We start from the raw sequence: 15,506 nt of genomic DNA on the forward strand, positions 1-15,506 counted from the left end.
AGCATGATTAGTTTTCTGGGTCTGACCAACTTTGGGTGCCACACTGTGGCTGGGGCCCAGAGAGAGCTGCTGACCCTTCTGAGATCAGCATCCACCCAAGGTGTAGCCTGTGGCCAGCCGAGTGTCCCAAGCAAGGCTCCGCCAGCTCCCTGCATCTCCTTTCCAATTGAACCTAAGAGACATTCATCTCTGGGCACAACACTGAAGCTTCACACCATGGGATGTTACACAGTGAAAAGCAGAATGACATCACTGTATTTTAAACAAGATGCTCAAGATACAGAAGTCAGATAATACACTGTCAATTGTTTGTTCCCAAAAATACTTTATTTATTAAACAATATATCCATAATCTATAACATGATCCAAAAATACAGATATACATCTTTACATTATTTAATAAAAAGATTTACAATATTATCTTTCATTTACAAAGGGGACATAGATCATAATTCCTTGAAAATAAAATGTAACATTCATGTTAAAGCTGCATCATCTTTTTGGATGAGTGTGGTAAAGCTGGATACCACAAGACATGTATCTATGAAGAAACTTCTAGGAACTCTGCTGAAGGAGAATATTTTTCTGAGATGTCACCTTGTTTTATAATTCCTCTCAGCATAGGTAATGAAGACCAGTCACTGCTCACTAAAAATTTAGGAGCCCTTTAAATCACTGCTGCCAATAGCACACGTCCCTCCTCACTTTCCCTGACACCACAAAGACCCCGGGCAGACAGCACTGCTCAGAGCAGTCCCTTCCAAAGGGGTGCCAGGGACACAGGAGGCAGAGCGCAGGCTGAAGGAGTGCTGTGTCCCAAGGTGGTCGACCCACCCACCAACTCCCTTGGCCTCTGCTGCTCTGGGCAGGCCGCATGATGCTGGGGCTGGCCACTCGCAGGCTCATGTCCAGGGCCCACAGGGAATCCAGCCCCACCCAGGCCCAAGGGCGACCAGGAAACAGGCTTTGGCTCAGGGTCTGTGGCCCAGCTAGCAGCTCTACCTGTGACACTCAGATCTGGTGGGGGGGCTCAGTTTAGAAACTGTTGTTGTTATGTAGCATGTTTCCTCCTATAGGATAACTAGAGGGTTTTCTTCACATTGCTGACTGAGAATGTAGCACTGAGAGCAAGGAAACTGTTTCTGCATTTCCTCTGAACAAAATATTTCTTCCCTTACAAGGAACCCCACACCCATTAAGACTCCAATGCCTGGGCTCAGATAAATCTGCAAGAGTGAAAATCCTCCGGTGGAGCCCAGACCTCTCCACTGGCTCTGCCAGGTGCCCCATTGATCAGCAGGACGGGCTGCCACCACAGCCTGGACCCTGGCAGGTGTGGAGGGGAGGTGTGGTCTGAGACTAAACCCCTAAGTCAGAACAAAGGGGCCAAGCCTTCCAGAGCAATTCCAGGGCTGGAGTCAGGGCCAATTTCATAGGATATTTTTTCTCAACCCAACAACCATTCCTAAGTATCTTTTCTACTCTCAGACAGATGACAACCAGGGGAGGCATTCACCCAGGCTCCAAAGAATGTTCTAGGGAATCTTCCTATTCTGCTCATGTTTCTGTGTTTTTTCCAAAGTTGTATGCATATTAATTTGGTGATATTATTTTAACTGGCAAAAATAAACACTAGAAACAGAGAAGCACAGAAACTTAAAACAAAAACCAACACAGTATATTACACAGCAAAAAGTAGGACATCATCATATTTTAAACATGGTGCTTAAGATACAGGAGTCAATCATCATTCTTGTGAGATTAGCAAGAGGAATTCAAATGACAATCAAAACAATCATTCATCAAAACCTACATCAACAAACACATCTTTTTTTTCAATGATAACATTGGACACAACCTGTTCAAAGATAAAGCACAAATATTAAATTAGCTTCTAAAGAGTCACCATTCATTGTCTTATCAAACACTTATTGTACTTACCGATCCCTTTCCACAAAAACTGGTAAGAGTGAAGGAAAAAAAATTCACAATTCATTCCCCCACAATCTTTCAACACCTGTACTAACAAAAAGGCTAAGCTGCTGAATCAGAAATCATCTCTGGTTTTGTAACCAAGGCTGAAGGGAGGGTGTGCAAGCTCCCAGCCCCTTTTCATTCTGAGCTATAAGAAGAAGTCAGTTCTAGAAAGTTGCTTTGGGCCCAGGGACCCGACAAGGATGAACCACAGCAGCCCTGAGCCTCTACCCTTAGCTGCCTGGCATTCAAAACCTGGGAACGGTCAGGACACCTGACCAACCCACAGCTGTCTTTTATTTGAGACTAAGTCCTACTCTGTGGCTCCCTCTCCAGAAAGGACAGGTGCTCCAGAAATATTCTGGGGGTGGTCAAAGAATTGCCAGAAAATGAGAATCCCAGACCAAGGCCCATGCTGACTGTGGCTGCTCCTTGGTGTTCTCACTGCCATTCATTGGACAGTAACTTCCTTTGAGGAAAGGGACTCCCAACCAGCATGCAGAGCCTCCCAAGTTTCTTTCTTCTTTATTTCCTCTCCTTGGTAAAGTTTAGAATATAAGAGAAAAACAAAGTCAATATGACCATGAGAAGGTTACAGGCATCTACTTCCAGATGACCCTCCTTATAAAGAAAATAACAGAGTTTTCTCAAGTTGGAGATTTCTTCTCTCAGTTCAATCTCGTGGGTCTCTTTATCTGGCTTGAGAACAGAGACATGCTTCCTTCTCTTTGCAGCCACCCTCTGGCCTGGTGAGATGCATGTGAAAGGTCTCTGGTCATCGGAGCCTCACTTTAGGGGCCATCACAAAGATATTTCGACAGAGCAGATGTTTGCCATTTCCCCCCATGAATCCCCAAAAAGACTGTGCTGAATCAGCTTGGTGAATGCCGACTAAGTAGAAAATACACCTCTGCCTCTCATTTCATTGCAGAACTGCTAGTGTATCACAATAAATTCATAAATCAAAACACATAATACTAGTCCCCTTGGCCAGAAGCTGCTGATCTAGCGTGGGGCAGCAGACAGAGCTTCATGCTCAGATCATAGGAGACTCACTTCATATATACCTCAGCTCCACTATCTTCCTGCTTGGAGGCTAATCTCATCTTCACAGTAAAAACGTCAGGGATTCCCAGAGGAATGGAACCTGAGCAGGCCATCAGGATCTGCGGGTGCCAGTCACATGGCCCAGCAGCTAGGGCCAGCAAAGAGCCACCTCCTCCAGGCAGACCCCACTGAGGGGAGGGCCAGGACACAGCCTAGCAGGGCAGTGCCCGCAGAAGCAGAGCCACGTCCTTCAGGGCACAGACCGGGAGCCAGTGGTCCTTGATGTCAGAATAAGAGTCAAGCCACAAAGGGCACGCCAGGGCAAGCCCTGAGCCCGACCTGCACGCACACATGCGCCCCTGCTAGGTGATGGCAGCTTTACTGAGGAGCTAGGGAAAAATGTGGAACCCAGGCTGTACGAACCAGTTTTACAAAACTACAAACAAAACGACACAAAATTTTACACCCAGAATTGTAAAGGGATGGCAGTGAACCAGGTTAAAATGTTCCGGTCCCAGGCTGTACTTTCTCATGGCAGCCCACCTGTGCCGCCTTGGTATACGGGGGGTGACTGCTCCACTCAGCCCTGGGGCAAAAGTCTGAATCAAAGAGTCATGGGTACAAAGTCACCGTGGCAATCCCCATGTGAGCATCCTCTGTGCAGAACAGATTTCGGTTGGTTTCTTTTTTTTTTTTTGAAATACCAAGAATTACAACTGGCCATTGAGTTATTAAATATCAATAGAAACAAGGTAGTTTTAAGAAGATAAAATATTGCAACATGAATGAAGAAATATATTAACTTGCTCTTCTGATCCAGAGCACATGAGCTTTTCCTTACTTCTTCTTCCTTTTCTCCTGGACACACCGTGGACAGAACCTGTGACGAGAGGGGCCCCTGTGCACAGTGTCGCCCACACACACTGTGTGGTGCCCAGACCACTTCCCTGGGGTCTCCCGGGGCCGCAGAGGGCTGGGGAAAGAGCCCCAGAGATGAAATGCAGAAGACAAAGACACAGAATCATGCACCCCATACTGACCATTTTCCTTTCGGTTTCGTGGTAAGATCCACACAAGCAAAGTGAAACCACTCAATTGGACACTGTAAGCCAAAGGAACAGAGAGGGCTGTGAGAACTGCAGATTTCAAAAGCAGAAACCCACCACAGTGAGCTCCCGGGGGGTGCCGCCGGGGTCCTGGGTGCCCGGCACTCACATCAGGGTTGTCGCAGCCAATCATCTCCCCGTAGGACACCTGGTGGCACAGGCAGTACGTGGGCTCATTGGGGTCCACCGGCATGTCTAGCACGTCTGAGGGGTGCACCGACAGGATGGTGTCAGTGAACTCTGACCTGCAGGGGGGAACAGGGGACACCAAGCATCAGGCCAGTTGCAGGGACCCGAAATTCCCATGTCACCTCCCCATCGCCATGTGGGCAACTGCAGAGGTTAACTGAGCTTCCAAAGGAAGAACAACCACATGTTCTGAGGCACTCCTGTTTAATGGACTTGATTCCATCCCTCCTACTGTTGTTTGAAAATGAGTGCACTTCCTCATCCTGGTTACTGAAGGTTTGCACTGAGTTAAAGCACATTTTTGAGCAAAAAAAAAAAAAAAAATACAGATAAATAGGACTTTGCCAAAATTTAAAACTTGTAAATCAAAGGACATTATCAAAAAGTAAAAAGACAACCCACAGAGCAGGAGGAAATACATCTGATAAGGATTTAATATTCAGTATATATAAAGAACTCCTGTAACTCAACAAAAAAAGACAAACAGGGCGGTCCATGGTGGCTCAGCAGGCAGAGTTCTCTCCTGCCAAGCCGGAGACCTGGGTTCGATTCCTGATGCCTGGCCAAGAAAAGAAAAAAAAAAAGGACAAACAACCCAATTTTAAAAATGGTTGCGAAACTATGATCTGTTACCAGAGAACACTTCAAACTTTACCATCAGAAAATCCCCTGATACTGTGTCAAACCTTAGGGACACCCAAATCAATAGGCCATGCCCTTAATCTTCAGGTTTACCCTTGTCAAGCTTCTGTAGGTACCAGAGAAGCTTAGACTACCTATAGGCATGCCTAAGAGTCACTGCTCGAGGACCTCTTTTGTTGCTCAGATGTGACCTCACTCTCTCTCTAAGCCCAACTCTGCAAATGAAACTATTGCCCTCCCTTGCACATGGGACATGACATCCAGGGATGAAAGTCTCCCTGGCAGCTTGGGAGATGACTCCCAGGGATAAATTCAGCCCTAGTACCATGGGATCAACAATTCCATCCTGACCTAAAGGGGGAAAAGAAGTATAACTAATAAAGTATCAATGGCAGAGAGAGTTCAAATAGATTCAAGAGGCTACTTTGGAGGTTGCTCTTTCACAAGCTTTAGTTAGACCTTGCTACCTATCATAACCTGCCAAACCCCAGTCAGGACCATTCCAGCCAATCTTAAGAACACCTAGGGCAATATATAAGATTCCACAAGGGTTCCATGCACTAGAGGCACTTTTCAGAAACCTAAAACCTCCAGATGGGTCCTTGGACCAGATAAGTCCTGAAACTTAAGAGGGCCCAGCCTCTGCAGAACGTCAGATATTCCCATCTTCCTACCCCATATTAGTGGCAGCCCCTTCTAACATGAAAAAGTCAGAATGGCCATAGCCCAAACACCCCTAAAGAGAGTGATAGAAAGATCAAAGGGGATGGTGGAGTTATATAGAGAAGATAGGATTTAACAAATGAATATGATTGCTGAATCATTAAATTGATAGCTCTTTTAGTCTCCAGTATCTTAGAGCAGCTAGCAGTAAAAACCTAAAATTGTGGAATTGTAACCCATGTCAAACTCTGAAATAGGTTCTATAACTAATTGTGGTGCTGTGCTTTGAAATGTATTGCTTTTTTGTATATATGTTATTTTTCACAAAAAAGAAAGAAAAAAGTTGATTGTGGTGATAAAAAAATATTTAAGCCTTCTAGCCTCCTATATTCTGGAGCAGCTAGAAGGAAAAATCTGAGATGATGGTATTGGTAGCCCATAACAAACTCTGGGATCTGTTCTGTAACTACTTGTTGAAGAGTACTTTGAAAACTATTGCTTTTTTATTTCTTTGTTTTGTATATATGTTATACTACACAATAAAAAAGTAAAAAAAAAACAAAACACTTCTTTTTGAACAGCTGAAAAAAAAAAAAAGACATGCATCAAAACTCTATTGCAGGGTAAACCCTATTGCAAATATTCCAACAAAAAGAGTTCAAATACAAATGTTAATGTAATATAAAATTCTGAGTATTTGGAGGTAGTGCTGATAATATTTTAAAACAAATCCATTCATTTGTTTAGGGAAAAAACATGGGCAAAGGACTTGAATAGACATTTCTCCAGAGAAGATATACAAACGCCCAAAAGTACACGAAAACGTACACAACATCGTTAACCCTCAGGAAAATACAAAGCAAAACCACAATGAGATACCGTTTCACACCTACTAGGAGGGCTACTATTTAAAAACAAACAAACAAACTGAAAATAGCAAGTGCTGACAAAGATGCAGAGAAACAGGAATCCTCATAGGCTGGTGGTGGGAATAAAAATGGTGCAGTCAATGTAGAAATTGTTGTTGGTTCCTCAGAAAGTATAGTTGTTGGTTCCTCAGATAGTTAAACTATAGAATCACCATATGACAGCAATCCCACTTCTAGGTATACACCCCAAAGAGTTAAAAGCAGCGACTCAAATAGATACTTGTTCACCAGTGTTCATCACAGCATTATTCACAATATCTGAAAGGTAGAAGTAATCCAAGTTTCCATCAACAGATGAGTGGATCATCAAATTGTGACTTACCCATATAAGGGAACATTATTCAGCCAAATTGAAGTTCTGATACCTGTGACAACACCAATAAACCATGAAGACATCATGTGAATAAACTAGATGCCAAAGATACTATGATTCTGCTTTTATGAAATAACTAGAACATGCAAGACACAGAGACAGAAAGTAGACCACAGATGCCTGGCCAAAGGAGCGATAATGGGGATTAAGGCTTACTGGGAGCAGAGGTTCTCTTGAGGGGATGGGAAAGTCCTGGGCAAGGTCAGTGGTGAGGGTGGCACTGCATTGTGAATGTGCTAATGCCACTGAGTTGTGTACTTGGGAGGGGTAAGATGAGAAATGTTATGTTCTATATTTCCACAACCTAAAAACAACGGGAGATACTGAAGAGATGATGACAAATGCAATACGCAATCCTGGACTGGATATAAGAATGGAGAAGAAAAGGCCCAAAAGGACATTATTGGGATAACTGAAAACAAACAAACAAAAAGGAATATAGACTATATGCTTTATACCAATGCTAAATTTCTTGAATTTGATAACTTTATTTAACGAGGTTACATAATGATTATCTTTGTTTTTAGGAAATGTACATGGAGGAGTAAATGTCAAAGGAGGTATGTTGCATGCAATCTAATCTCAACTGTTTAGAAAGCAGACATTCAGATAGATGATAGAAAGATTTAGCAAATGTGGCAAAATATTAAAAGTTAGTAAATCTAACTTTTACTGGATAGGGAGTAGTTGGAATTCTCTGCCTGGATTTTGTCTTGCTTTTGCAACTTAGTTTTTTTTAAGTTAAAAAGGAAAGGACCCACGGCTGGGGGCCTCCTACCCAGGCGACAGCCCAGCCCATGGGGCGAGGCTGAGTGCCAAGGGGCTGCCCACAGTTATGCCCATTCTGGGGCCATAAACCCACCCAACCTCCTATATCCCTCCTTGGCCCAGCCAGCCACTCGGCCCCTCGGACTCGACAGGGCCAGCCAGGGGACTTCCTCTGGGGAACTCTGTTCAGCTTGAGGACAGGGGGGGTGGGGTTGGGGGGGTGAGGGGATGGGGTGGGTGGGTATACCCCTTAACGGATGCTAGAGAGGCCCGCAGGTGGGCTCCAGCGCCCCCTACCCCTCAATCCCGTCCCTAGGCCCCGCCCATGCCCACCCCACCCACCAACGGCATCCCCGCCTCCCATAGGCCCCAAGAGGTCCCGCCCACCTCGCCGCCTCACACCAGCCGCTGCTGCCGCCCTGCACCCAGGTCCCCGACCCTGACAACGCAGCCATTCCTTGTGTTGGAGGGATGGAAGTAGGCGATTCTACTCGGGCATTTCTCGGTACTTTTAAAATAAACATTAAAAAAAATAATAACTGGCAGTCTTCAGTGTAATAGAGACAGTATATTCCCATTAGTGTCAGAATAAAATATCTGCCCTACTCCATTCCCCCCAAATCAAGAATATATATATTTCAGGGGTCTAGCTTAGGAACTGCTGGGGGACTGCAGAGCCCGCCTGCATTTCTTTCTTTTCTTGTCTTCTCTTGCTCTCACTCTTTTTCTCTCTGGGAATATATGGGATTTTCTCTTTGTTTGAAATTCTGAAATATCACAAAAAAGCATCCAAGTCCATTGTGTTCTATCAATCTCATTTTCAACCAAGTCTGGAATAGTTCTTCAGCCTAGGGAAGTTTGTTTTCATTTGCTTTTCATCTGAAATCTAGGCTTCACATAATATTCTACTTTTCATTCCATCTTTTGAGTGTTTTTCTACAAAGGCTTTCATGATCTTCTTTTCCATAGCAGCTGGTTCTGGAATTGTGAATACAATATCAACAAAAATATCAACAAGAAATAAACTTAGAGCACTTAGAGCTGTCTGTCCTCTTTCCTACATTTACTTCACCTGGGTTCCCTGTAATGCTCACCAGGCTTGGTGGGACTTCTGCCCCTCATTCAGTTGGCCCTTGGCCTGCAGTCCTGTAGGACCTGCCTGGGCTCAGGACCCTGGCTAATCAAGGTGCAGCAGAGGCGCTAGGGCTGTGGCAGTTGCAGCAGGCAGGCCTGGGCAAAGCGCCTGCTCAGTCTGCTCTCCAGCCTCTCCCGGAGGGAGCTGGGCCAGGGCAGCCCAGCCTGCTCACCGGCTGCTGGGGTGAGGCTACAGCTCCCACAAAAGGCGCCCCTGTGCCACATTGCCTGTACTGGGCAGGTACCCTCACAACACAGTACTGTGGAGCCCTTTCCATGCCAGGCCCTCACTGTGTCCCAAGCACTTCGGGTTATCCCGCCCAGTGCACTTGAGGTTCTCCAGGAGTTGCAGGTCCTGCCTTTCTAGAAAGCAGAATGCCCCCAGCCCAGTATCTAGGCAGGGACAGAGCACTGGGCTGCAACCACACAGATACATTTCACAGGTGAGTGCAGGGGTACCCTCCTAGCAGGCCCCACCCACACCTAACCCTGGACAAGTGCATGTCAAGACAGCAACGTCACAGGGACAAGTATCTAGCATCCTCTCCAATCCCCAACAGAGAAAACAGAACCTGTCATACACAGGACATTCCAGAACGCCCAGCATTACCAAAACATGGGCTATAAAACCCAACTGTTCAAATGGGGGAGTTCAGAGCCCAGGCACAAGGGAGAGGGCTTCAGGCAAAGCCTGGTGTAAACCTTAGGGCCCTCAGGCCCATCCCCTCGCCTGTAAAGGGGGCTGAAAGCACCTGCACTACCCCACCGGGTGGCTGGGAAGGGGACAGAACCCAAATGAAAGCAAATGAAACAGGCTGACAGCCACAGAGCCCCACAGACACCACTGCCTGAGATGGCTCCCAGCAGAAGCCCCCACTTGAAGCCCAGCTGAACCACTGGGCCCAAGTTGGTGGCCACCAGGCAGCCAAGAACTGACATCAGACACAGTAAGACACAACGCAACTAGAACAGGGACAGAGCATGCCCCCGACAACACAGACCCCCAGCACCTGGGCCTCCTGACACTGAGTATGCTTCTTCTGGAAAAGGATGGGGGGTCCTGGTGCTCTCCCATAGCTAGGTCAGGGTGGGGTGTGGCCTTCAGGTCTGAGCAGGGAGCAGGAGGAAGACACAGAACATGGTTGCCACAACAAGTTACAAACAAGGCCAGACAAACTGCAAAACCCCCATTTCTAAAGACCTGGAGAGCTGTGGCTTGACAAGGACAGCAGAGAGGGGCTCGTCCACCTAGGCTTGGCTAACAGTGGGGCCTGCCTATACAGAGACACAAAGGAGGGGCAGTGGGCCGTGAAAACCCCACAGCTCTTACATAAGCATCGGCACTTCAGGAGCCCTTCATTTCTTGCATTAGGAGCTATGCTGGGGGCTGCAGTGATACTGGTGACCAAATTGAATTCCCCACAGGCTCACAGCCTCCGGCTCAGGGTTCAGCTCAGCCTGGGCGCAGCAGAGGGCAGGAAGCTGGAGGGGAGTGAGAAACGGCCAAGGCACAGAATACATCTACAGAGCAGTCTTTCTGGGAAAACAAGGGACTGGCTGGGTTCTCAGTCCAGGGCAGAGGGACTCTGGACATGTGACATCAGAGGAGAAGGTGCACCCCCACTTCAGCCTAGCTCAATGTCTCATGGACCAGAAAGAGCAAACACATTCAGAAGACTGTCATAAATGTAATCCTCCAAGTGTCCTCTCCACCTACTGCTGGGCAGACAATAAAAAAATTATAAGACGTGCAAAAAATGCAGAGAAACAGGACTGGGAATCAAGAGAAAAGATGGCTAATAGAAGCAGATATACAAACCATCCAGAATTAAAATTAGCAGACAAGACCTTTAATAGCCATTATAAATGTTAAAGGAAATGTGGGTAAAATGGATGAAAATATTGTTTCCAAAAAGGAATTAAAATCTCTAAAAAAGGGTCAAGTGAGTATTCTAACACTGAAAATACAATATATGAAGTTAATGTTTATGATCGCATAGATTTGTAAATAAGACCTCCTATCTGCTCAGATGACAAAGTCATTTTAAAAAGACCATGTAAGATGGGTACCTTTTTAATCACCTCTAGGGCAGGTTTTGTGGCCCAGTGTTTAAATTTCCTGGCAAATCTACAAAACTTCAGCTTTCCCAAGAACATACACAAAAAACTAAAAGACTACATTCCCAAGTGCAATTATCAAACTGAAAGCCCACTGAGCAAAAAGGAAGTACAGTCAAAACAATGAAACAGCCCCCTCAAGGCTGATAACTTATAGCAAAGTCCAGACTCTGTGATTATAAAAATTCAGAAATGGATAGCACAATACTACCTAACTGTAATACAATTATGTTAAAACACTGAATGAAGCTGAATGTGAGAATGGTAGACGGAGGAGGCCTGGGGGCACAAATGAAATCACAAAGAAAGACGATAAAGACTGAGATGGTATAATCTAGGAATGCCTAGAGTGTATAATGATAGTGACTAAATGTACAAATTAAAAAACTGTTTTTGCATGAGGAAGAACATAGGAATGTCATTACTGCAGGGTATTGAAAACTGATAATAATTAATATTTTAAAATTTTAACTTATGTGTGAGATTAAAGCAAAAAATGTTTATTTGATACAAAATTTCTATTTTGACTACTGCGTTTCCTAATATAACTTATATAGACAGCTTAATTGAACATCATAAGTACATGGAACCTTGAGTAGGGCATGAGATTTTGTTGGTTTGTCCAGAGTGATGCCCTGATAAATCCCAGAGTGATTTGAACAGTAAATAAAAAAGTATTTGCAAAGTCCCCTTTGGGGAATGGTAAGAAAGGGAGAAAATTCAACTTCCCCAAGTGGGATTCTAAATATTCTCACAAGCAGTACAGACAACCAAAGCAATAGGCTGAGCCCCCAATCTTGGGGTTTGTTCATAGGAAACTTAACCCCACAAAGGATAGGTCAAGCCTACTTAAAATTAGGCCTGAGATTCATGCCCAAGAGAACCTCTTTTGTTGCTCAGATGTGGCCTCTCTCTCTAGCCAACATAACAAGCAAACTCACTGCCCTCCCCCTGTCTATGTGGGACATGACTCCCAGGGGTGTGGACATTTCTGGCAATGTGGGACAGAAATCTTAGAATGAGCTGAGACTCAGCATCAAGGGATTGAGAAAATCTTCTCAACCAAAAGGGGGAAGAGTGAAATGAGACAAAATAAAGTGTCAATGACTGAGAGATTCCAAACAGAGTCGAGAGGTTATCCTGGAGGCTATTCTTATGTATTAAATAGATATCACCTTGTTAGTCAAGATGTAATGGAGAGGCTGGAGGGAACTGCCTGAAAATGTAGAGCTGTGTTCCAGTAGCCATGTTTCTTGAAGATGATTGTATAATGATATAGCTTTCACAATGTGACTGTGTGATTGTGAAAAGCTTGTGTCTGATGCTCCTTTATCTACCTTATCAACATAAGGTAGATAGGAATAAAAACAAATAATAGGGAGAACAAATGTTAAAATAAATTTAGATTGAAATGTTAGTGATCAGTGAAAGGAAGGAGTAAGGGATATGGTATATGTGAATTTTTTTCTGTTGTCTTTTTATTTCTTTTTCTGAACTGAAACAAATGTTCTAAGAAATGATCATGATAATGAATATGCAACTATGTGATGATATTGTGAATTACTGATTATATACATAGAACGGAATGATCATAAGTTAAGAATGTTTGCATTTGTTTGTTGTTATATATATTTTTTTAATTAAAAAATTTAAAAAAAGTCCAGACTCTGGGAAATTCTACAGGTCAAACGGTACAGTACTTCAATAGAAAAGGTGTAAAGGTAAGAAAGATGGAGAAAAACCTATAAATTAAAAGAGACTTAAAGGACGTATCAATAAAGAAAAGAAAAAGACATCTATACTTCTGGCCATGACAGAGTTAGATGTAGAACTTGACTTCCTACTAGGACTGACTAAAAAACGGGACAAAGCAGGAAACAACTGCTTTCAGACACTGGACTAAAGGCAGCCCAGGGTCTTGATCCCGAGACCCACAATCAGCCTAGAGGCATTTTCCAAACCATGGTCCACGGAGAGAAAAGTCAAAGAGAACATGATGAGCATCTTGCTGAATTAAGGGGAAAAAATTCAAGGTTCAGGGAGGCTGAGGCTACTGGAAGTTGAGGGCAGGGTATCAGAGCAAAAGAAGCTACAGAGAGAATGAGCTGAAAAATCTGTAAACGGGTCCCTCTGAGCTTTTCATACATATAACTAAGCTGTCTGTATGCAGACTGAGGATCCAGAAGGTCCACCAGAGACTGCCAGGGAGGGAACTGAACCAGAGGCCAAATGCAGGTAGGTAGAAGTAGGCAGCCCAACTGGCCAGAACAGAGAGAGGGCATTAAACACCAAGGACATTCTGAAAAGGCCAGAAGTGTCCCTTCTTAGCAGTAGGGCTTTGCAAAGTTCAGAGTAAAGGTTATCTTAAACTAGGGGTTGGAGAAAATGACCTATGGTTTGGTTGCCTGTTTCTGTAAATTAAATTTTATTGCTACACAGCCATGCCCTGCCACTTACATATTTTCTGGATGCTTTTGAACTACACTAGTGGAACTGAGTAGTGGCAACACAAATCCCAAATATTTACCACCTGGTCCTCTAAGAAGAAGGTTGCTGATGCAAGCTCGAGAGGCATTCTGATGAAGCTTCAAAGCAAGCCAACAGCCACCTCAATCACAACAGAGAAGGGAATTGCCTCAGGGCTCTGCCCCCTGACACACACTTAGCATAACCAGCAAGAACCAACAGGAACAGCTTCCTAAAAGCTCCACAGAATAGGTAGAAGACTGTAACAACAGGGCAAGCACCAAATATACAAAAAGGTGCTGAAGAGGTAAGACTCGTGGTGCCCTTGCTCGCCCCTCCACATCCTCTCACTTCGTGAGGAGTTGACTTCCGCTCCCAAGGATGGGTCCTTAGTTTGGTTCTCACCAGACTCACCCTCGTGCACATCCTGGGAGTCTGTCTGGTGGTGGCATGAGAGACTTGCTGTCCCAGAACCTGCCCTGTGTGTACAAGGTGGCTCACCGAGCTCTCCTAAAGGACTTTGTGCGGAGCAGGCAAGTGGCTACCTGAGACAGGGGGCTGCTAGCTGAAGGACACACACAGTACGGGGCCAGGGACTGTGAAGAAACTGTGTCCTAGAGAAAAGGGGACACATGTAAACAGGAGACTTCCTAGGACCACAAAGCCATGCCCCAGACAAAAAGCTGGTGCAGAAAGGGTCAGGGAGGCCCCTAGACTTTGGTGTAGAGCTACTCTCCAAGCTCATTGAACGTGTAATCCAATGAAGAGCACTCCCACATGTCAATCTGCAAAGACTGGGAAAGGGTTTTTCCTTTTTCCATTCTTTCTATTTTATTGTTGCCTCTGTCAGCACCTGACCTTCAAGGAAAGCTGTCACAACACTCGCTGGACACGAGATCAAGGAAAGACAACTCAGAGTCTAAATCCCAGTGATCATGGAACACTAAAATACCAAACTTCCAAGGCTTCAATAAAAGGTTATAAAACATACAAAGAAGGAAGGAAGTGAAGGTCCAGGCAATGAGAAACTTAGAAACCACCAATGATGGATCAAACCTGGGACACTGCAGTCAAAGACTTTATGAAAATGGTCCTAAATATGCAGATAATCAGGAAAATGACAGATGGCAGAGATGGAAATTACGACAAAGAACCAAACAGAGCTAAAGACCAGAATAACACAAAGCTCCCATAAGGCAACAGCACACTGGAGCCGGCAGAAAAAAGAGTCAGTGAACCTGAACATGGGACTGTTAAAATTAACTAGTTGAAAATTTTTTTGAATATTCATTTATTATATCCTCTTTCCACTCTTTTTTGTGAGAACACAAAATATTCCCTGCCTTGCATGAGCTCCAAGAATTGTTTTGTCTTCTCCTTTCCAATAGTACTTAACCTAGTTTCACATTCATAAAGTAGTATTTCACCACAGACTTAAAAGTACTGTATGTCAAATTGCCAGAGTGTCTTTTCATTCTCTGTCTCTGCCTGTCTCTCTGTCTCTCTCTGCCTCTCTCTCTCTCCAGCTCTCTCCTTTCTGGCTCTTGGTATTGCAAGTTAAAATTTTAGGTAACTTAACTATCTAAAATAAAATCTCTGTGCCCTCTACCCAGTGAGCATCAGGTTGTGCTCTGTTTTCCCTTCTCTGTGCCTTAAAAAGCTTCCAAGCAGTAAGCTGCTATGATCAAGGTACTCAGATTCCTGGTTTCCCATCCCTCAGTGACTACATATCTGCTATTTCTGCAAACTGTTCACTCATTTATTGTGTCAGGGTTTTAATGAATTAATGTGGAGAGTAATTGTGATCACTATTACTTCAATATATATGTATTCATTTTATAGCATATGCATGAACACACACACACACACACACACACACACACATACACACACACACACATGAAGACCCATGCTACTTAATGTCTGTCTTTTATTTTACCCAGACATTTACCTTTCTGGTGTTCTTCATCCTACCTGAAGATCCAAAATTTCTTCTAAGATCATTATTTTGAGCCTAAAAATAAATTTTTGTCATTTGTTTTAGTGAGAGGCTTATGGTGACACATTCTCTTAGTCTGGTCTGAGAAAGCCTGTATT

The 15,506-nt window shown here is 44.3% G+C and overlaps 1 protein-coding gene across 2 annotated transcripts in view; it reads right to left on the reverse strand.

The window, feature by feature from the left end:
* Positions 1–305: 305 nt before the first annotated feature.
* Positions 306–15,506, reverse strand: part of ING5 (inhibitor of growth family member 5) — a 37,584-nt gene continuing 22,383 nt past the window's right edge. For both annotated transcript variants that reach the window (XM_077153374.1, XM_077153373.1), the window contains exons 6-8: positions 4,237–4,372; positions 4,062–4,123; positions 306–3,901 (exon numbers count right to left, since the gene is read on the reverse strand). In XM_077153374.1, coding sequence (XP_077009489.1) covers positions 3,859–3,901; positions 4,062–4,123; positions 4,237–4,372 — 241 coding nt within the window. In that variant the 3' untranslated portion in view covers positions 306–3,858. The remainder of the gene's footprint in view (positions 3,902–4,061; positions 4,124–4,236; positions 4,373–15,506) is intronic.

Source organism: Tamandua tetradactyla, chromosome 3 (assembly GCF_023851605.1).
Source record: "Tamandua tetradactyla isolate mTamTet1 chromosome 3, mTamTet1.pri, whole genome shotgun sequence".
NCBI lineage: Eukaryota > Metazoa > Chordata > Mammalia > Pilosa > Myrmecophagidae > Tamandua > Tamandua tetradactyla.